This window comes from Eptatretus burgeri, chromosome 9, assembly GCF_056783735.1.
Source record: "Eptatretus burgeri isolate ZD-2024b chromosome 9, Ebu_testis_v1, whole genome shotgun sequence".
Lineage (NCBI taxonomy): Eukaryota > Metazoa > Chordata > Myxini > Myxiniformes > Myxinidae > Eptatretus > Eptatretus burgeri.
In genome coordinates, this window is record NC_140969.1 from 23097104 (window position 1) to 23121241 (window position 24138).

The window sequence follows — 24138 nt, forward strand, 5'->3', positions numbered from 1 at the left end:
TCCTTACAAAACTTACAGAAGGCACCAAGTTTTCGACACCCCACGTTGACCTTTCTCCGAGATGTATGTCAACCTGATTCGAAGCAAATCAGATTCGGACCTTTCCAGGTGGGATTGCGTTGGTGTAATTATAACGCTGCGTTTCGGTGATCAATTTAATAATTTAATAATTTAATTTAATGGCAATGCATTCCACATGTGATGTACAAGTTCTTATTGCAAGTACTTTACAATTGTCGTCATGGTGATGTTCCAAAGCTTAAAACTCCTGAAACCGACCCGTAACTGTTTGCTTTCTACCTTTGTGTGTAAGTTGAGTTTCCGACAATAATTATAAGGCAGGGAGATTCATCAATGTGAGTACCGTTCATCCGATGGACATTAAACTGGATGTCCTATCTGCCGGCATTAGTCGGTGCTTGGTGGATGTTCACGATCCCACGGTGACCTTTGCGAAGAGTAGGCCAGTTTGTTCATAAATATTTGTCAAAGTGACATCGTAACACTATAATATTAAGTAGTCTCTTCAAGGAGTTCTAGGAACGAGATACAATCCCAGGCAAAAATGCTTCCGTTAGAACTATAGTATATGAGAGTAGTACTCTAATATACTATGGTTGGTAACAGGTCCTACTACAATAGTCTGCAGAGAATTATGACAGGAAAAGAATGTTATTTTTCCCTGAGATGGTACAAGACGTGCCAGCTTTGTTCTTTCTTTCTCAATATGTAAACCAGAAAGAACAATCAAAGATTGCAGACCCTCGATTGTTCTGTGTGATGTATCTTGTGTGGCAAATTCATGGAAGGGTTAAGTAAAAAAACAAAAATAAGTCATTAATTGCAAAAGAAAGGTTGAAATGGTCTAAAGGGCAAAGATCTGTAAAGGTGTAAAGGTTGTAAAGTCAAAAGGTCTGAAAAAGTCTTAAGAATCTTCAAAGGTCTCGGGGGTTTTGACGGGTCTGAAGAGTGTAATTTAAAGTCCAGAAACGTCTATAAGGGTCTAAAGGTCAAAAGGGTATTAAAAGGTGTGAAGGTCTGAAAAAGTTATGAAAGGGTCTAAGGCATCTAAATGCTGTAAAGTATAAAGGGTGTTAGGGTCTAAAGGGGTTTGAAGTGTCTAAAGGGTCTTAAAAGGTCTAAAAAGGATCTTACAGGTCTGAAGGGTATCGTGGGATCTAAATGCTGTAAAGGTCTCAAAGGTACATTGCAATAGTACGTAATTAATGGACCTAATTAATAGACGTAATTGATACATGTAATCATGGTACCAACTCACGTTCAAACTACATAACTCATAGACGAACTGCACTCACATTAAAATACTATGTACTTAATAGACATGTTCACGTCACCAATGAAACGTAATAGACGTAGTACTCACATTTCATTACTATGCAATTAATATATGTACTCACATTTCATTACTACGTAATTAATAGATGGACTCACATTGCATTACGATGTTATTAATAGATGTACTCACATTTCATGACTACGTAATTAATAGATGTACTCACATTTCATTACTACTTAATTAATAGATGTACTCACATTACATTACTACGTAATTAATAGATGTACTCACATTTCATGGCTATGTAATTAATAGATGTACTCACATTTCATTACTATGTAATTAATAGATGTACTCACATTTCATTACCATGTAATTAATAGATGTACTCACATTTCATTAGTACATAATTAATAAATGTACTCACATTGTATGAGGACGAATATTAAATGGGCAGACTCAAATTCCTATAGTGCGTAATTAATAGATGAACTCATATTTCATTACTATGTAATTAATAGATGTACTCGCATTTCATTACTACGTAATTAATAGATGTACTCACATTTCATTACGGTGTAATTAATAGATGTACTCGCATTTCATGACTACGTAATTAATAGATGTACTCGCATTTCATTACTATGTAATTAATAGATGTACTCACATTGCATTACTATTAAATTAATTGATGTTCTGATTGTACTCACATTTCATTACTATGTAATTAATAGATGTACTCACATTGCATTACTATTTAATTAATCGATGTTCTGATTGTACTCACATTTCATTACAACGTAATTAATAGATGTACTCACATTGCATTACTATGTAATTAATAGATGTGCTCACATTTCATTACTGCGTAATTAATAGATGTACTCACATTTCATTACCACATAATTAATAGATGTACTCACATTTCATTACTACGTAATTAATAGGCGTACTCACATTGCATTACTATGTAATTAATAGATGTACTCACATTTCATTACTATGTAATTAATAGATGTAATTACATTGCATAACAACTTAATTAATAGATTTACTCACATTGCATTACTTTGTAATTAATAGATGTTCTCACATTTCATTATTATGTAAGTAATAGATGTACTCACATTTCATGACTACGTAATTAATAGATGTACTCACATTTCATTACTATGTAATTAATAGAGGTACTCACATTTCATTACTACGTAATTAATAGATGCACTCGCATTTCATTACTACGTAATTAATAGATGTACTCACATTGCATTACTACGTAATTAAAAGATGTACTCACATTTCATTACTTCGTAATTCATAGATGTACTCACATTTCATTACTTCATAATTATATTAATAGATGTACTCACATTTCATTACGACGTAATTAATAGATGTACTCACATTTCATTCCTACGTAATTAATAGACATGTTCACGTCACCAATGAAATGTACTCGATGGAGTACTCACATTTCATAACTACGTAATTAATAGACATGTTCACGTCACCAATGAAACGTAATTGACGTCGTACTCACATTTCATTACTATGTAATTAATAGATGTACTCACATTTCATTACTATGTAATTAGTAGATGTAGTAACATTGCATTACTCTGTAATTCATAGATGTACTCACATTGCATTACTCTGTAATTAATAGATGTACTCACATTGCATTACTATGTAATTAATAGATGTACTCACATTGCATTACGATGTAGTTTATAGATATACTCACATTGCATTACTCTGTAATTAATAGATGTACTCACATTTCATTGCTATGTAAGTAATAGATGTACTCACATTGCATTACTATGTAATTAATCGATGTACTCACATTGCATTACCATGTAATTCATAGATGCACTCACATTGCATTACTACATAATTAATAGATGTACTCACATTGCATTACTTTGTAATTAATAGATGTACTCACATTTCGTTGCGACGTCATTAATAGATGTACTCGCATTTCATGACTACGTAATTAATAGATTTACTCACGTTGCATTACTATGTAATTTATAGATGTACTCACATTTCATTACTATGTAATTAATAGATGTACTCACATTTCATTACTATGTAATTAATACATGTACTCACATTGCATTACTTTGTAATTAATAGATGTACTCACATTTCATGACTACGTAATGAATAGATGTACTCACATTTCATGACTACGTAATTAATAGATGTACTCACATTGCATTACTACGTAATTAAAAGATGTACTCACATTTCATTACTACGTAATTCATAGATGTACTCACATTTCATTACTTCGTAATTAATAGATGTACTCACATTTCATTACGACGTAATTAATAGATGTACTCGCATTTCATTCCTACGTAATTAATAGACATGTTCACGTCACCAATGAAATGTACTCGATGGAGTACTCACATTTCATAACTACGTAATTAATAGACATGTTCACGTCACCAATGAAACGTAATTGACGTCGTACTCACATTTCATTCCTATGTAATTAATAGATGTAGTCACATTGCATTACTATGTAATTCATAGATATACTCACATTTCATGACGACGTAATTAATAGATGTACTCACATTTCATTACTATGTAATTAATGGATGTAGTCACATTGCATTACGATGTAATTCATAGATGTACTCACATTGCATTACTCTGTAATTAATAGATGTACTCACATTGCATTACTATGTAATTAATAGATTTACTCACATTGCATAACTCTGTAATTAATAGATGTACTCACATTGCATTACTCTGTAATTAATAGATGTACTCACATTGCATTACTATGTAATTAATAGATGTACTCACATTGCATTACTATGTAATTAATAGATGTGCTCACATTTCATTACTGCGTAATTAATAGATGTACTCACATTTCATTACCACATAATTAATAGATGTACTCACATTTCATTACTATGTAATTAATAGGCGTACTCACATTGCATTACTATGTAATTAATAGATGTACTCACATTTCATTACTATGTAATTAATAGATGTAATTACATTGCATAACAACTTAATTAATAGATTTACTCACATTGCATTACTTTGTAATTAATAGATGTACTCACATTTCATTACCACATAATTAATAGATGTACTCACATTTCATTACTACGTAATTAATAGGCGTACTCACATTGCATTACTATGTAATTAATAGATGTACTCACATTTCATTACTATGTAATTAATAGATGTAATTACATTGCATAACAACTTAATTAATAGATTTACTCACATTGCATTACTTTGTAATTAATAGATGTTCTCACATTTCATTACTATGTAAGTAATAGATGTACTCACATTTCATGACTACGTAATTAATAGATGTACTCACATTTCATTACTATGTAATTAATAGAGGTACTCACATTTCATTACTACGTAATTAATAGATGTACTCGCATTTCATTACTACGTAATTAATAGATGTACTCACATTGCATTACTACGTAATTAAAAGATGTACTCACATTTCATTACTTCGTAATTATATTAAAAGATGTACTCACATTTCATTACGATGTAATTAATAGATGTACTCACATTTCATTCCTACGTAATTAATAGACATGTTCACGTCACCAATGAAATGTACTCGATGGAGTACTCACATTTCATAACTACGTAATTAATAGACATGTTCACGTCACCAATGAAACGTAATTGACGTCGTACTCACATTTCATTACTATGTAATTAATAGATGTACTCACATTTCATTACTATGTAATTAGTAGATGTAGTAACATTGCATTACTATGTAATTCATAGATGTACTCACATTGCATTACTCTGTAATTAATAGATGTACTCACATTGCATTACTATGTAATTAATAGATGTAATTACATTGCATAACAACTTAATTAATAGATTTACTCACATTGCATTACTTTGTAATTAATAGATGTACTCACATTTCATTACCACATAATTAATAGATGTACTCACATTTCATTACTACGTAATTAATAGGCGTACTCACATTGCATTACTATGTAATTAATAGATGTACTCACATTTCATTACTATGTAATTAATAGATGTAATTACATTGCATAACAACTTAATTAATAGATTTACTCACATTGCATTACTTTGTAATTAATAGATGTTCTCACATTTCATTACTATGTAAGTAATAGATGTACTCACATTTCATGACTACGTAATTAATAGATGTACTCACATTTCATTACTATGTAATTAATAGAGGTACTCACATTTCATTACTACGTAATTAATAGATGTACTCGCATTTCATTACTACGTAATTAATAGATGTACTCACATTGCATTACTACGTAATTAAAAGATGTACTCACATTTCATTACTTCGTAATTCATAGATGTACTCACATTTCATTACTTCGTAATTATATTAATAGATGTACTCACATTTCATTACGACGTAATTAATAGATGTACTCACATTTCATTCCTACGTAATTAATAGACATGTTCACGTCACCAATGAAATGTACTCGATGGAGTACTCACATTTCATTACTACGTAATTAATAGACATGTTCACGTCACCAATGAAACGTAATTGACGTCGTACTCACATTTCATTACTATGTAATTAATAGATGTACTCACATTTCATTACTATGTAATTAGTAGATGTAGTAACATTGCATTACTATGTATTTCATAGATGTACTCACATTGCATTACTCTGTAATTAATAGATGTACTCACATTGCATTACTATGTAATTAATAGATGTACTCACATTGCATTACGATGTAGTTTATAGATATACTCACATTGCATTACTCTGTAATTAATAGATGTACTCACATTTCATTGCTATGTAAGTAATAGATGTACTCACATTGCATTACTATGTAATTAATCGATGTACTCACATTGCATTACCATGTAATTCATAGATGCACTCACATTGCATTACTACATAATTAATAGATGTACTCACATTGCATTACTTTGTAATTAATAGATGTACTCACATTTCATTGCGACGTCATTAATAGATGTACTCGCATTTCATGACTACGTAATTAATAGATTTACTCACGTTGCATTACTATGTAATTTATAGATGTACTCACATTTCATTACTATGTAATTAATAGATGTACTCACATTTCATGACTACGTAATTAATAGATGTACTCACATTTCATTACTATGTAATTAATACATGTACTCACATTGCATTACTTTGTAATTAATGGATGTACTCACATTTCATTGCGACGTCATTAATAGATGTACTCACATTTCATGACTACGTAATGAATAGATGTACTCACATTGCATTACTACGTAATTAAAAGATGTACTCACATTTCACGTAATTAAACTACTCACGTAATTACTTGTAATTGTACTCACGTAATTAAAAGATGTACTCAAAGGGCGGAGGAGCTCCTTGTGAGCCAACGGCCATCCATATCTAGTGCCCAACTGTGTCTGCGGACGTCCTCCTGCAGTTGGGTTACTTCTTATTAGGAGGTTGGTGGCAGGATTTGCACTCCAGCCACCGTAAAACGCTTCATTCCGCAAAACGCAAAAACGCAAAAAAATCTGAAAACCCACTCCGTGGGAGTACCTCCTGTGCAGCTTCCCTTCGCAGGGCAGCTCACCGGATGATGGGATTGGGGCAAAGCCTTCGGGACCCCCAATCTTTGATAGGAGGGAAACCACGGGGTAACATCCCTGGGTCAGATTGCGGGAGAGTGTGTCGGAGTGGTGCTGAGGTGTCGTCCACCAGACGGCGGTCTCCTTGGGTTAACCTGAGGCGGTCCCTTCGGGTGGGTGCCTGGAATGTCCTATCCCTAAGAGAGGATGATCACCTGTCTCTGTTATCATCTGAGCTCAAGCGTTTGGACATCGGGATTGCAGCTCTCTCTGAGGTTCGGAGACCGGATTGCGGCGAGATAATGGTGGGTGGTTACACCTACTATTGGTCTGGTCGCTCTGATGGTTACCATACCCAAGGAGTTGCTGTAGCTGTGTCCAATAAGCTGACCCCAATGATAATTGAGGTAACACCGGTCAACGAGCGTATCATGAGATTAAGGATTCGTCACTCCTTAGGTGTCATTTCCCTGGTCTCTATTTATGCTCCGACTGAGGCGAGTGATCTTACCGTGAAGGATGCATTCTACGCCACACTCGAATCTGTGGTTGATCAGTGCCCCAGACGAGATACACTTCTAGTCTTGGGGGATTTCAATGCATCGACTGGAACTGATAGGGATGGTTATGAGGTGTGTGTTGGTCCCCATGGGTCAGGAACTATGAACCAGAATAGCACTAAGTTCCTTGACTTTGCAAGAAGTCATGGACTTAGGGTGGCTGGTTCATGGTTTCAGCGCCCGCAAGCTCATCGCTGGACTTGGTATTCCAACGCTGGCGGTGTGGCAAAGGAGATTGACCATGTCCTCATTGACGGTCGTTGGAGGATGATCCAGAACTGCAGGGTCTACCGGAGTGCTCAGTTCCTCAATACTGACCACAGGCTTGTTGTAGCAACTCTAAAGCTGCACCTTAAATCCTGGAGAATGGTACCATCCCAGCCTAGGCTGGATGTTGCCAAGCTCAGGGATGAGAGAGTAGCTGAGGAGTTTGCGAACAGGCTGAGTGGACACTTGGGGGGTCTGGGTGCTGTGGGGGGTCCTGAAGAGTTGTGGAGCACCTTCAAGACCACCATCCTTGATGTTGTCGGTGGATGCCTTGGAGTTCACCGCAGGGCAAAGAAGAATTTTGTCTCTCAAGGGACACTGGATACCATTGACCAGAGTCGCAGGGCCAGGCTGAATGGCAGAGCTGAGCTGTTCAGGGAGCTGAGGCGTAAAACTGTACGTGCACTGAGGGTGGACAAGGAGGCCTATGTGCGAGGAATCTGTGAGGGGGTAGAGCATCACCTGTGGACAGGTGATTCTCGTCCCGCTTACAGGGGAATTCGCGCATTACGTTCATCCAAGCCCATCCCTCGGAGCACTGCAGTTCGAGCAGAGAGTGGTAGGCTCTTGACAGAGGAGTCTGAAGTGAAGGCCCGCTGGGCCGGTTACTTTGAGCGGTTGTACCAGGCTGATCCCCCAGCTGTTGAGTTGGACATCAAGGGTGTTACAATCCCTGTTGCTGACCCTCGAATCAACTGTGGTCCACCATCGCTTGTGGAAACACGGGCTGCGGTGAACCAGTTGAAACGGGGCAAAGCTCCAGGGATCTGTGGCATCCATGCTGAACTTCTCAAGGCTGGTGGAAATGCTGCACTCGCGTCGTTGCATGCAGTTTTGTGCTCTGCCTGGAACACAGGCATCATCCCAACTGACTGGAAGAGGGGCCTTGTTGTCCCTCTCTGGAAAGGGAAGGGTGATCGCCAAGACTGCAACAACTACCGAGGGGTGACGCTGCTCTCAGTGCCGGGCAAGGTCTTTGCTCGGATAATTCTTGATAGGGTTCGCCACCATCTGCTTGAGCACCAGCGTCCAGAGCAGTCAGGCTTTACACCAAAGAGGTCAACGATTGACCGTATCCTTGCTCTTCGTGTCCTCACTGAACGCAGACGAGAGTTTCGGCAGGGGCTGCTTGCAGCCTATGTTGATCTCTGTAAAGCGTTCGATTCAGTGAATCGGGATGTCCTCTGGAGGATTCTTGGTCTTCGTGGGGTGCCACCGAAACTGATCGATCTGATGTCTGAACTCTACTCTGGTACTGAGAGTGCTGTGAAGTGTGGTGGTACCGCCTCTGACTTATTTCCAGTTGTTACTGGAGTTCGTCAGGGATGTGTACTTGCCCCCACACTTTTCAGCACTTGTATGGACTGCATTTTTGGGAGGATGTCGGAGAGATCAAGTTGCGGTGCATCGTTTGGCAATGTCAAGATCTCGGACCTTGATTTTGCAGATGATGCAGTCATCTTTGCGGAGACTTTAGACATCCTCTTGGGGGCCCTCGAGGTGCTGAATGAGGAGTCGGAGCCGTTGGGATTACGGATTTCTTGGGTCAAAACAAAGATCCAGGCTTTCGGTGACATCTTGGATGCTGCTGTCCTGTCTGTGTCTGTTTGTGGTGAGGATGTTGAGGTCGTGGATAGATTCACTTACCTTGGCAGTGATATTCATGTCTCCGCAGGTTGTGAGCCGGAGGTCAATAGACGTCTGGGTCGGGCCTGGGGAGTCATGGATTCACTGGATCATGGGGTGTGGCGCTGCCGGTACCTGTGCGGGAGGACGAAAGTCCGAGTCTTCAGGTCCTTGGTACTTCCAGTCTTGCTCTATGGGTGCGAGACTTGGACTTTGACCAAGGATCTGAGACGGAGACTTAATTCCTTTGGTACCAGGTCTCTTCGGAGAATCCTTGGCTATCGCTGGTCGGATTTTGTGTCCAACGAGCGGTTGCTGAGAGAGACTCGGATGAGATTTGTTACCTGCATAGTCCGTGAGCGTCAGCTGCGGCTGTATGGACATGTGGCTCGTTTTCCTGACGCTGATCCTGCTCACCAGATTCTCTCAGCGAGGGAGTCTCATGAGTGGAGGAGGCCAGTGGGCCGACCACGTGCCTCATGGTTGCAGCAGGTTGACCATCATCTCAAGGAGATGGGGATGGGCCTGGCATCTGCCTGGGGGATGGCCAGACGGAGGCCCCTGGAGTACCGGCGGAAAGTGGACGCAGCGACGCGCTGTTCTGGCACATGCTCCCATACCTGACCTGACCTCACATTTCATTACTACGTAATTCATAGATGTACTCACATTTCATTACTTCGTAATTAATAGATGTACTCACATTTCATTACGACGTAATTAATAGATGTACTCGCATTTCATTCCTACGTAATTAATAGACATGTTCACGTCACCAATGAAATGTACTCGATGGAGTACTCACATTTCATAACTACGTAATTAATAGACATGTTCACGTCACCAATGAAACGTAATTGACGTCGTACTCACATTTCATTCCTATGTAATTAATAGATGTAGTCACATTGCATTACTATGTAATTCATAGATACACTCACATTTCATGACGACGTAATTAATAGATGTACTCACATTTCATTACTATGTAATTAATAGATGTACTCACATTGCATTACTATGTAATTAATAGATTTACTCACATTGCATAACTCTGTAATTAATAGATGTACTCACATTGCATTACTCTGTAATTAATAGATGTACTCACATTGCATTACTATGTAATTAATAGATGTACTCACATTGCATTGCGATGTAGTTTATAGATATACTCACATTGCATTACTCTGTAATTAATAGATGTACTCACATTTCATTGCTATGTAATTAATAGATGGACTCACATTGCATTACTTTGTAATTAATAGATGTACTCACATTTCATTGCTACGTCATTAATAGATGTACTCACATTTCATGACTATGTAATTAATAGATTTACTCATGTTGCATTCCGATGTAATTTATAGATGTACTCACATTTCATTACTATGTAATTAATAGATGTACTCACATTTCATGACTACGTAATTAATAGATGTACTCACATTTCATGACTACATAATTAATACATGTACTCACATTTCATTACTATGTAATTAATACATGTACTCACATTTCATTACTACGTAATAAATAGATGTACTCACATTTCATTACTATGTAATTAATACATGTACTCACATTTCATTACTACGTAATAAATAGATGTACTCACATTGCATTACTATGTAATTAATCGATGCACTCACATTGCATTACTACGTAATTAATAGATGTACTCACATTGCATTACTATGTAATTAATAGATGTACTCACATTGCATTACTACGTGATTAATAGATGTACTCACATTTCATTACTTCGTAATTAATGGATGTACTCACATTTCATTGCTATGTCATTAATAGACGTACTCACATTGCATTACTATGTAATTAATCAATGTACTTACATTTCATTATTATGTAATTAATAGATGTACTCACATTTCATAACTATGTAATTAATAGATGTACTCACATTTCATTACTACGTAATTAATAGATGTACGCACATTTCATTACTATGTAATTAATAGATGTACTCACATTTCATTACTACGTAATTAATAGATGTACTCACATTTCATTACTACGTAATTAATAGATGTACTCACATTTCATTACTACGTAATTAATAGATGTACTCACATTGCATGAGGACGAATATGAAATGGACATACTCGCATTCCTATAGTGCATCATTAATAGACACTATTTCACCAAATATGTTGGTCTGTAGTGCTTGTCTGTCTGTCTGTCTGTTGAACGGTTTTTGGCCACAATTTTCAAGCAATCGTTCTGAAATTTTTTGTGTGTGTAGGTGACCGGCCAAGGACAGCAACGCTTAATTTTGGTGAAGATCCGAATCAGATGTGAGAATTTCAAAAACTGATTCTTCACCATTGAGAGATCGGGTCAAAAACGATATGTAGCACAATATCTCAAATGGTTATACATGGATTCCGCAGAAAATTTGTGGACTGCTTGGGTGTGTGAAAAAGGACTTATTGATTCGATTTTGGTGAAGATCCGAATCCGGATCGCGATCTGGATCCGAGAGTTTTTCAAGTGATTCTTCACCACTCAGAGATGGGGCCAAAAACGGGATGGAAACGGGACAGCACTCGGTAGAGCGCATACCTCTGTCAATTTTCATCCAATTAATGTGAAATTTGTACAGGATTTTGAATTTAGTGACCTGATATGAACAGGATGTCAATGAATGCAACCGCAAATTATTTTTAATGTCAAAAGATCAACATCGGCCTAATTTCTAAAATTTAGAGATCGGGCCAAAAACTGTACACTGTATATCATGATATCTCAAAAAGTTGTGAACGGTTTATGACAAAATGAGGTGGATGAGTTGGTTCGGTGACAAGAACAAGCAGATTCGATTTTGGTTCAGATCCAGCCCATCAGTGGGATACAAAATGTGAACTGTTCACCCTGGTGGAGATATGCTCTCAACTGAGTGCCGTTCGACTTTGTCCTGTTTTGCGAAGTGTTGCTCTGTGAGTGATTTTTTCATTTGTTTGTTTGTTTGTGAACATGATATCTTAAAAGGTTGTGGACAGATTCAGACGAAATTTGGTGGACAGGTTGGGTGTGTGACAAGGAAGGATTGATTCAATTTTGAAGATCCAGGTCTGGATGTGGATCCGAGAATTTTTAAAGTAATTCTTCATCACTGAGTGATCGGGCTAAAAACGATATATAACACGATATCTCAAAAAAAAAAAAAAAACGATGGACTGATTCGGACGAAATTTGGTGGACAGGTTTGATGTATGACATGGACGAATCGATTCGATTTTGGTGAAGATCCAAATCTGGATACGAGGATTAAAAAAAAAAATCAGTGATTCTTCACCATTAAGAGATAGGGTCAAAAACGATATTGTTATGTCCACACTGATTAAGACTTGGCTTTTATTAAGCTGGACAGATCGACCGAAATTGGCTTTTACTCCCTTGAACAGCATTCGAACAATGGCGGCTTTGCACACGTGGGGATCGCAAGAGGCACATGATGCTCTGAACTCGTTCAAAACCAACGGGTTTATTTCCCGAATGAAATAGATAAAAAGAACCAGGAGATGGTGGAATCACGATGCAGGAGTAGGACCTCATCTGGTGGGACATTACAAGGGCTTATACACAATTTCCATAACCTTAATCTCTAATTAATTATTACCACGCACCATCACCCTGTATAGTACACATTCAAACAAGACAAATCTTAAGCTAACGTTTCCCTACTTGATCACATTAAGATGGGGTAACTACTCATACACGGACCATGCTATTCCATACACTTTTATCTGTTCTCTCTCTATCTCTATCGAGTGCAGCCTGTGGCTGCTGGTTGCATCATTGGTTGGGACGCAGCTATGCCGCTGATGTAGTGTCCCCCTTACCAGTACACTGGTGCTCATTTTGCCGACCTCGGAAGGATGACAGGCTGAGTCAACCTCCTGGTGTATTAATTCAGCGGCCAACGAGGCTTGAACTCAGGACCCTAGGATCCCAAGCCGCCACCCAAACCACCAAGCCAACACCAGGTTTCTATCTGTTCTAAAGCGATGTCTAACCTCCCCCCCCATCCCAATGGAAATTCGGACTAAACTTGGTGGATGAGTTCGGTAGGTTACAAGAACAAGTCAATTAGATTTTTGAGGTCTGGATGCAGATCCGGCCTCTCAGTGGGTTACATAATGTAAGCTGGTGGAGGTATGCTCTCTACCAAGTGCTGTTCTACTTTCCATTATCATCAATATTATTACCTTAGCCACTGAAGGTGGACAGGTTATGTTTTCACTCATGTCTGTCTATCTGTCTGTTTGTTTGTCTGTGAGCAGGATATCTCATAAAGTTGTAGATGGACTTGGATGAAATTTGGTGGAGAGGTTGGGTGTGTGCCAAGGCCGAAATGATTAGATTTTGATGAATATCCGCATCCGGACACTGTAATTTTTAAAGTGATTTTCACCATTGAGATATAGGGCCAAAAACGATACATATCATGTTATTTCAAAAAATTGTGGACGAGGTATGACAAAACTAGGTGGATGAGTTGGTTAGGTGACAAGAACAAGCTAATTTGATTTTGTTTCAGGTCAGGATCCAGATCCGGCCTATCAGTGGGATACAAAACATAAAATGTTCATGCTGGTGGAAGCAGTCGGAGTGGTGCTGAGGTGTCGTCCACCAGACGGCGGTCTCCTTGGGTTAACCTGAGGCGGTCCCTTCGGGTGGGTGCCTGGAATGTCCTATCCCTAAGAGAGGATGATCACCTGTCTCTGTTATCATCTGAGCTCAAGCGTTTGGACATCGGGATTGCAGCTCTCTCTGAGGTTCGGAGACCGGATTGCGGCGAGATAATGGTGGGTGGTTACACCTACTATTGGTCTGGTCGCTCTGATGGTTACCATACCCAAGGAGTTGCTGTAGCTGTGTCCAATAAGCTGACCCCAATGATAATTGAGGTAACACCGGTCAACGAGCGTATTATGAGATTAAGGATTCGTCACTCCTTCGGTGTCATTTCCCTGGTCTCTGTTTATGCTCCGACTGAGGCGAATGATCTTACCGTGAAGGATGCATTCTACGCCACACTCGAGTCTGTGGTTGATCAGTGCCCCAGACGAGATACACTTCTAGTCTTGGGGGATTTCAATGCATCGACTGGAACTGATAGGGATGGTTATGAGGTGTGTGTTGGTCCCCATGGGTCAGGAACTATGAACCAGAATAGCACTAAGTTCCTTGACTTTGCAAGAAGCCATGGACTTAGGGTGGCTGGTTCATGGTTTCAGCGCCCGCAAGCTCATCGCTGGACTTGGTATTCCAACGCTGGCGGTGTGGCAAAGGAGATTGACCATGTCCTCATTGACGGTCGTTGGAGGATGATCCAGAACTGCAGGGTCTACCGGAGTGCTCAGTTCCTCAATACTGACCACAGGCTTGTTGTAGCAACTCTAAAGCTGCACCTTAAATCCTGGAGAATGGTACCATCCCAGCCTAGGCTGGATGTTGCCAAGCTCAGGGATGAGAGAGTAGCTGAGGAGTTTGCGAACAGGCTGAGTGGACACTTGGGGGTCTGGGTGCTTTGGGGGTCCTGAAGAGTTGTGGAGCACCTTCAAGACCACCGTCCTTGATGTTGCCGGTGGATGCCTTGGAGTTCACCGCAGGGCAAAGAAGAATTTTGTCTCTCAAGGGACACTGGATACCATTGACCAGAGTCGCAGGGCCAGGCTGAATGGCAGAGCTGAGCTGTTCAGGGAGCTGAGGCGTAAAACTGTACGTGCACTGAGGGTGGACAAGGAGGCCTATGTGCGAGGAATCTGTGAGGGGGTAGAGCATCACCTGTGGACAGGTGATTCTCGTCCCGTTTACAGGGGAATTCGCGCATTACGTTCATCCAAGCCCATCCCTCGGAGCACTGCAGTTCGAGCAGAGACTGGTAGGCTCTTGACAGAGGAGTCTGAAGTGAAGGCCCGCTGGGCCGGTTACTTTGAGCGGTTGTACCAGGCTGATCCCCCAGCTGTCGAGTTGGACGTCAAGGGTGTTACAATCCCTGTTGCTGACCCTCGAATCAACTGTGGTCCACCATCGCTTGTGGAAACACGGGCTGCGGTGAACCAGTTGAAACGGGGCAAAGCTCCATGGATCTGTGGCATCCATGCTGAACTTCTCAAGGCTGGTGGAAATGCTGCACTCGCGTCGTTGCATGCAGTTTTGTGCTCTGCCTGGAACACAGGCATCATCCCAACTGACTGGAAGAGGGGCCTTGTTGTCCCTCTCTGGAAAGGGAAGGGTGATCGCCAAGACTGCAACAACTACCGAGGGGTGACGCTGCTCTCAGTGCCGGGCAAGGTCTTTGCTCGGATAATTCTTGATAGGGTTCGCCACCATCTGCTTGAGCACCAGCGTCCAGAGCAGTCAGGCTTTACACCAAAGAGGTCAACGATTGACCGTATCCTTGCACTTCGTGTCCTCACTGAACGCAGGCGAGAGTTTCGGCAGGGGCTGCTTGCAGCCTATGTTGATCTCTGTAAAGCGTTCGATTCAGTGAATCGGGATGTCCTCTGGAGGATTCTTGGTCTTCGTGGGGTGCCACCGAAACTGATCGATCTGATGTCTGAACTCTACTCTGGTACTGAGAGTGCTGTGAAGTGTGGTGGTACCATCTCTGACTTATTTCCAGTTGTTACTGGAGTTCGTCAGGGATGTGTACTTGCCCCCACACTTTTCAGCACTTGTATGGACTGGATTTTTGGGAGGATGTCGGAGAGATCAAGTTGCGGTGCATCGTTTGGCAATGTCAAGATCTCGGACCTTGATTTTGCAGATGATGCAGTCATCTTTGCGGAGACTTTAGACATCCTCTTGGGGGCCCTCGAGGTGCTGAATGAGGAGTCGGAGCCGTTGGGATTACGGATTTCTTGGGTCAAAACAAAGATCCAGGCTTTCGGTGACATCTTGGATGCTGCTGTCCTGTCTGTGTCTGTTTGTGGTGAGGATGTTGAGGTCGTGGATAGATTCACTTACCTTGGCAGTGATATTCATGTCTCCGCAGGTTGTGAGCCGGAGGTCAATAGACGTCTGGGTCGGGCCTGGGGAGTCATGGATTCACTGGATCATGGGGTGTGGCGCTGCCGGTACCTGTGCGGGAGGACGAAAGTCCGAGTCTTCAGGTCCTTGGTACTTCCAGTCTTGCTCTATGGGTGCGAGACTTGGACTTTGACCAAGGATCTGAGACGGAGACTTAATTCCTTTGGTACCAGGTCTCTTCGGAGAATCCTTGGCTATCGCTGGTCGGATTTTGTGTCCAACGAGCGGTTGCTGAGAGAGACTCGGATGAGATTTGTTACCTGCATAGTCCGTGAGCGTCAGCTGCGGCTGTATGGACATGTGGCTCGTTTTCCTGACGCTGATCCTGCTCACCAGATTCTCTCAGCGAGGGAGTCTCATGAGTGGAGGAGGCCAGTGGGCCGACCACGTGCCTCATGGTTGCAGCAGGTTGACCATCATCTCAAGGAGATGGGGATGGGCCTGGCATCTGCCTGGGGGATGGCCAGACGGAGGCCCCTGGAGTACCGGCGGAAAGTGGACGCAGCGACGTGCTGTTCTGGCACATGCTCCCATACCTGACCTGACCTGGTGGAAGGATGCGCTCCACCGAGTGCTCTTCTTGTTATTATTATCATCGTTATCATTTTCATTGTTATCATTATCATTATTATCCTTATAATTTTCAATACTGTCATTATTATTTTTACTATCAATATTTTATATTTATTGTCATTATTATTTTCATTATCATTATGTACCATAATTATTGCCATTATTATTATTATTATTATTATTATCATTATGACCCATTATTATGTACTATTATCATTGATCATCATTTTCCATTAATCATTATCATTATTATTATCATTATGTACCCTTATCATTAATATTGTTACGAATACGCGCCCGCCGGCGTGCGATTGGCCGCGTACCTCGAATCGCAACCGCGTCGCCCACCGGACGGACAATTCAGTCGTGACTTTCCGGAGCTAACGCCGGAACCCTGTCACGGATGGGTCTTCAACCCCACCACGGCCGTGCCAATTGTCTACCCGCGCAAGATAGGGTCACTCGCCGAATTCGATATACCTAAGTACCTGCGCGGGCAGCCGTACCTCGACGCAGGTCGGCTTGGGACACGAACCGCTTAAGCGGTCCGTTCCGTTCTGCAGTGATAACCGAGCAGGTATTATCGCCGACCTCGCCGGATCCAATTCTATTTAACAGGTGTCTGAAACCCCACTATTTATTCCACGATGCAAGATGGCATTTTCAAGAGGAGAAAGAGGATGCGACGAACAGGTTACATTCAAACAAAGCACATTTATTTTACACGTACACATGTACAGTCAATCATGCAGGCAAACAAAAGCAATCACGTGACATATGCAAAGGAAAAGCACTATGACCGAATATAATTAATAAATGTACAGTCACTTCGGCAGTTTTTACTTGTCAGGACACGGCGCCACAAGATTCACTCAAAAGGAAGGAAAGGGCCACTCTCATAGACGAGAGTGGCAGACAGGGTCCGTGGACCTTTATAGTGCGTGAGCCTTGGTTGACCGAATGGGCTCACGAGACCGATGCGGCTTACCCGCATCCTCATTGTGCGACGATGGGCAGGTCACGACGTCTGCTCCCCACGGCCATCAGGACAGCCGCACCTGATTGCGGCCTTGCGACGATGAGCAGGTCGTGACATCTGTTTCCCCACGGCCACGAGGACAGCTGCGCCTGATTGCGGCCTTGTGACGGCGAGGTGATCCGGGCCCCGGACGGCAACGCGGTTGAGAGGAACGAACGGGTCTTTTAGTGCTCTGTAAGAGTTGATGCTCTATAAGAGTCGAATGCTCTAAGACCCCGTCCGTTCCTCAGCGATGTGCGAACTGCGCTGATGTCCGATCACCTTGGACTGCCTTGACGCTGGCAAGGTCTCCCCGGCTGTGGTCTCCACGCAGCTCCTTGGCTTTCTCCGACAGACTCTCTCCAGACTTTGGGCTCCACTCGGCTCTCTGACCCCTCCAGACTCCCTTGAAGCTCCGTTCTGCTTGCCCTGATATAGGGCTGGGGGGACGAGATTTGGCCTTTGCTCTCTGACCCTTGACCTCTGACCGGAAAGCGGATGTGGTAGAGATCACCGGCCCTCTGGATCCGATTCTCTGAGAGCGAAGCTTCCACACAAAGTGGACGTGGTAGAAATCAACACCCTTCGACCCCCACAGGCCCCACCCCTTTCTCTCCTGTGATTCGTTTTTCGAGGCGAAGCTTCCACACAAAGCGGACGTGGTAGAAATCAACACCCTTCGACCCCCACAGGCCCCGCCCCTTTCTCTCCTGTGATCCGTTTTTCGAGGCGAAGCTTCCACACAAAGCGGACGTGGTAGAAATCACCAGACTTGCGCTGCACGGCGAGAGAACCCTTGCCTCTCCCTGCAGCGATGCCGTTTGATCGGATCCTGCCGCTGCTGGCGCAAAGATGGCGTCGTTTCGGAAACGAAGGTGAGGCGATGTTTGTGGCGTGGAGATATTGACGGTTGCTGGCAGAGTGGTGAGGATGGCGTGGTTGTTGAGAGGCAGGTGTGGTTGTGGTTGGTGTTGTGGTTAAGGGGAGCAATGTTGGTTGTTGTAATGGTGGTGGAGATGTGGTTGGTTCAAAATAACGATAGAAACAGAAAATGCTACCTCAAATGGTCACAGCCTGGTGGACACGAAAAATTTCCATTAAACAACGGTGGGGAAATCTAACTGAACACAGACTTGTCGATCTAACTGATCTAAGGACCTTAATGGTGTTCTGCAAATTTATACAGCCATAACAATATCATTATATATCATAAACATTATGTATCATTATTATTGTCATTATCATTATGTGTGTCTCGTTATCAATATTATTACCATTCTGTGGCATTATCATTGATCATTATTTACCATTATCATAATACAGCATTATTATTACTGTATGTTCCATTAGCATTATCCTTATGTACCATCATCATTATCATAACTATTATTGTTATTGTTATCATCATTAATCATTATTTACCATTATTGTTTATCATTGTTTGCCATGATCATTATTATTATCATGTACCATTATTATTTTTATTATTGTTATATATCATTATCACTACCATTATGTATCATTTTTATGATCATTATTATTATGTCCCATTGTCAATATTATTTAAATAAAATCAAAACAACATTTATTTCCATTAAAAAAACAATAATGTAGAAAGAAGATATTTGAATAGCTGAAGGAGGATATATAGCTGAATCCCAAACAGCAAGCTTGGAGTGGCAACACCCTTACACATACAGTTGAAATTTGGAAAAAGCTATAAAACCACATGAAATTATATAAAATATATAGATAAATCATGGTGTAAATGAAAGAAACATATTCATGGGCAAACAATTTGACAGGATGAATGAGTGGGTCAGTAGATCAATAAATCAATGGAAAGCACCAGTGTGAGAATTCAATAGACAAATATTAAATATATTTCTTAAATGACCTATGTACATTGTACAATACCGTGAGACAAAATAATTAAGCTTGAATGAGAAATTATTCAATGACAGAGATTTTACAATATTATCTGGTAAATCATTGTAGAGTTTAGGGCCAGACGAGAAACGAATATTATGTTGAAAAGCAAGGGTTCTGCGTTTCGAAAAATGTATATCAGTGGCAAATATGATATCATCCATATGAACTTCATAATTATATTCAAAAAGATCACAAAATTTAGAAGGAAGTAGTTTATTAATGCATTCATACATGAAAATACTTTGCTGATGTGATGTGACATTGCACACAATTTCAGAATATTTAAATGATGAAATAACAGGTTCGTTCAAGTTCTTGGTGGTTCTCGGGATATGATCTGAATTTTTTTTTTCTGCAATACTACCAATTTATTTAAATGTGATTGAAATGTATTTCCCCAAACTAAATTATAGTAGTGTACGACGTCCGTCTAAAAAGTAACGGGACTGACTTCACAGAAATTTTATTCCAAAAAATATATTGAAATCACAGCTTGTCCCCTTCAAAACAGTTTCCCTCTAGTCTCACACACTTGTCCATCCTCTTCTTCCACGCTTCGATGCACCCCCGGAAGGCTTCTTCTGGAATCCTCCGGAACTCCGTAGTCATGGCCCTTTTGATGGCCTCCACATCAGGAAATCTGGTCCCCTTGATCACCCCCTTGAGCTTGGGGAATAATAAAAAATCACAAGGGGCCAAGTCTGGTGAATACGGGGGTTGCTCCAGAGTTGGCACGTTCCTCTCCACCAGAAACTGTCGGATGCTCAGAGCACTGTGAGTAGGGGCGTTGTCATGGTGGAGCACCCAGACGTTGTTCTCCCACAGATCCCTCCTCTTGTCCCGGACTGATCTCATGACGCACCAGAGGATCTCCTTGTACACGTATTGATTCACTGTTTGACCCTGTGGTAGAAACTCGAAGTGGACGATGCCCTTGATGTCAAAAAACGCGATGAGCATCACCTTGACCTTCGACTTCGACATCCTCGCTTTCTTTGGTCTTGGTGATGCCAGACTTTTCCACTGACGACTCTGCCGTTTGGTCTTGGGATCGCATTCGAATATCCACGATTCATCGCCAGTAATGACTCTCCCGAGCAGGTCTGGATCGTCCTCGAGGTGCTCGATAATGTCTTGACAGACAGTGAATCTTTGCTGTTTCTGGTCCTCGGACAACAGCTTGGGGACCATCTTTGCGCACACCTTGCGCATTTCGAGATTTTCTGTGATGATGCTCCAGACAGTGTCCTTGTTGATAAAAAGTTCATCAGCAATCATCCGCACTGTGAATCGATGATCTGCGCGCACCATGTTTCATACACTCTATGTTGTCCGCCATTCTGCTCGTTGAAGGTCTTCCAGACCATGGATAGTCTTCAACCTCCTCTCGTCCCTCTTGGAACCTCTTGTGCCATTCAAATGCACGTGTACATGACATCGTTTCCTCCCCGTAGACTTGCTGCAGCATTGCGAAGGATTTGTAAGGTGTTTTGCCAAACTTGGCAAGAAACTTCAGATTGGCTCTCTGCTCACGACTCATAGCGCGACGACTCAGACTCGACAACGTGTAAAGCACGACCTGTTAAAAATCACGCAATGTGCGCAGTCAACCATCACCAATCACATATATATTGCTGGAATGTTGCAAAAGACTGTGACACAACCCGTTCATTCAAGTTGTGTAAGTGGAACACACAGCAGGCTCAGTCCCGTTACTTTTTAGACGAATCTCGTATGTAAGATATGGAATGACAAGTGAGCAATAAAGAAATCAAAGTATTGTATTTGGGAGCAAATAATTCTAAATCTATAGATTACACCAATATTTTTGCGTCTTTATTTGTGATTTCCTGAATATGATATTTCCAAGAAAGTTTGTAATTAATATATATATATATATATATATATATATATATATATATATATATATATATATATATATATATATATATATATATATATATATATATATATATATATATACCGAGAAACTTGGTGTCTTCAAACTTCCAAAATTAGGTCAGAACTGATAGAGACATTTGCAGTCGGAGAATCAGTACATTTGAATTTTTTTACGAAAGTCAATGTAATTCATAATTACATTTTTTTTGAGTTAGCAGACAACCATCCATTGGGACCATACTCTGTGCAGAGCATTGGTGCTGCCCTAAGCAGTCTCCTTGCCTCTTGGGCACAATACTGGACGGGTTGCCACTCGGACACAGGACACGGATTTCAGGATGACAGGCCGAGTCAACCCTAGCTAGTATTAATTCAACAGCCGAGTGGGATTTGAACTCAGGATCCTCGGATCCCAAGCCCACCACCCTAACCATTAAGCCAACACCAGGCATAACAGACAACCTGCATTTCAGGTAGCATTACCTGAAATGCTACCTGCTACCCAACCTCCCAAGCTTTAAAACGAATCACATACTTTAAAGAGATTCTCATTTACAACATTGAATAAAGAATCAAAATTTTTATCACCATTCCAAGACATTTGTATTGTCAGCATATAAAATAAGAGAAGGTAATTTAGTGGATTTATGAATGTCATTAACATACAAAATAAACAATAATGGACCAAGTAACGAACCTTGGGGAATACCACAGAAAACTCACTTCAACTCTGACCTGGAGAGGATTTGTTCCTTGTACATTGAGAACATATGTAACAACCTGGAATCCATAATAGTATAAGTTGGAAAACAATATTTTATGAATCATATCTGTAGAAGAATCAACAAACACACCTATGGCTTGACAATTATTTTCAGATATATCGATTATTCTCTTGGGAAAGATCAATTAATGCCAAAGATGTTGAGTGACCTTTATGGAATCATTACTGTGACTGGGAAAGAATATTATGTTTGTCGAGGAATTTGAATGACTGTGCAGAAGCAATTCTCTCCAGTGTTTTGTAAATGATTGGAAGAACTAATACGGGCCTGTAATTTGTCAGTTCTCTTTTGTCCCAATTAAAAAAAAAAATCATGTAACCTGAGCAACTTTCGATTTGTTTGGGAAAATGCCTTTGTTTAAATTTAATTTTGAACATTATGACATCATGACTTGTATTACTAATGTGCACAATCAATGATTTAATTACTTTCGGACTCGGCTGATTCAAAACCTTCCTATTTTTATATGAACAAACAATATCACAGACTTCAAATTGGGTGTGGGGTAAAAAAAAAAGATAGAGAATTAAAGTGAGGGTCATTCAAATAATAGTGAAAATTAACTTGACTTGGTGAAATGGAGCTATCTAGTGAAGAACCTATTTCTGTAAAAAAACAAAAAACTCATTAAAAGTAGATGAAGAAGGACAAACAACAGGGAGGGGAGGGGTTCAATGGGTGTATAAAAGATCAAGGTTTTGGAGGGGGGATGACTTGAGATGGTGGTGAAGACCTGTCTTGAAGACCTGGAGGGAAGAACGAGATTGAAGAGACTGTGGAAGTTGGTTCCATATGTGGGGAAAAAGAGGAATAAATGAGTGGAGGACAGCAGTTTCACAAGGAGGGAGGGGGTTGCTGATAGACCGCGTGCATCATACCTTGGGGGGGGGGACAAAGCACGCAGAGGGCAGAGGGCAGAGGGTACAAGACCAGAAATGAGTCAGAATAAGGCAGAGAGAGGCATGGTTTCCATGGCGTCAATCTGAGCAAGATGTGAGGCAGTGGAGCCACTCCAGAGGGGAGAACAGTTTGCCATCAAGATGTATGAAAACTTTGTAGGTTGATCGGAGTTCAGCTTGGCTTGATTACATCGGCAATCAGTTTGGAGAGCAAGGCAAGGCAGGATGTCAGACTGCATCGGAAGCTTGAGATGTGTCCAGAGAGACAGCCCTGATCTCATGACTTGATGCTTCCATCCATTGTTGGGAGAGTAGAAATATCATGTCCAGGTATAAATCAAGGTAGAGTGACCGGGTAAAAATCTGAATCGATTCCATGACCTTGCTGATGATTGGAAGTACAGGAAGCTAATTGGGCAGTTGTTAGGGGGATCTGTTTTTGCACCTTTTTTTATGTAATGCTGTGATGTTGGCCAATTTCCAAGCAGATGGAACATTATCATTATCATTATGTATCATTGTCATGGGCTGATAGGATTGCCTTGAGGTATGCATCCTCACC

At 40.8% G+C, this 24138-nt stretch overlaps 1 protein-coding gene across 4 annotated transcripts in view; it reads left to right on the forward strand.

Moving 5' to 3' along the window:
* The window catches only part of LOC147019715 (G protein-coupled receptor 68-like), a 47103-nt gene that overhangs the window by 15790 nt on the left and 7175 nt on the right, over positions 1–24138 (forward strand). Inside the window, exon 1 of one of the 4 annotated variants that reach the window (XM_085894376.1) lies at positions 13009–13415. The exons of the other annotated variants lie outside the window; for them this stretch is intronic. Within the exon in view, the coding sequence (XP_085750502.1) occupies positions 13154–13415 (262 nt within the window). The 5' untranslated portion in view covers positions 13009–13153. Of the gene's footprint in view, positions 1–13008; positions 13416–24138 lie in introns of those variants that run through there. 4 annotated transcript variants of the gene reach the window in all.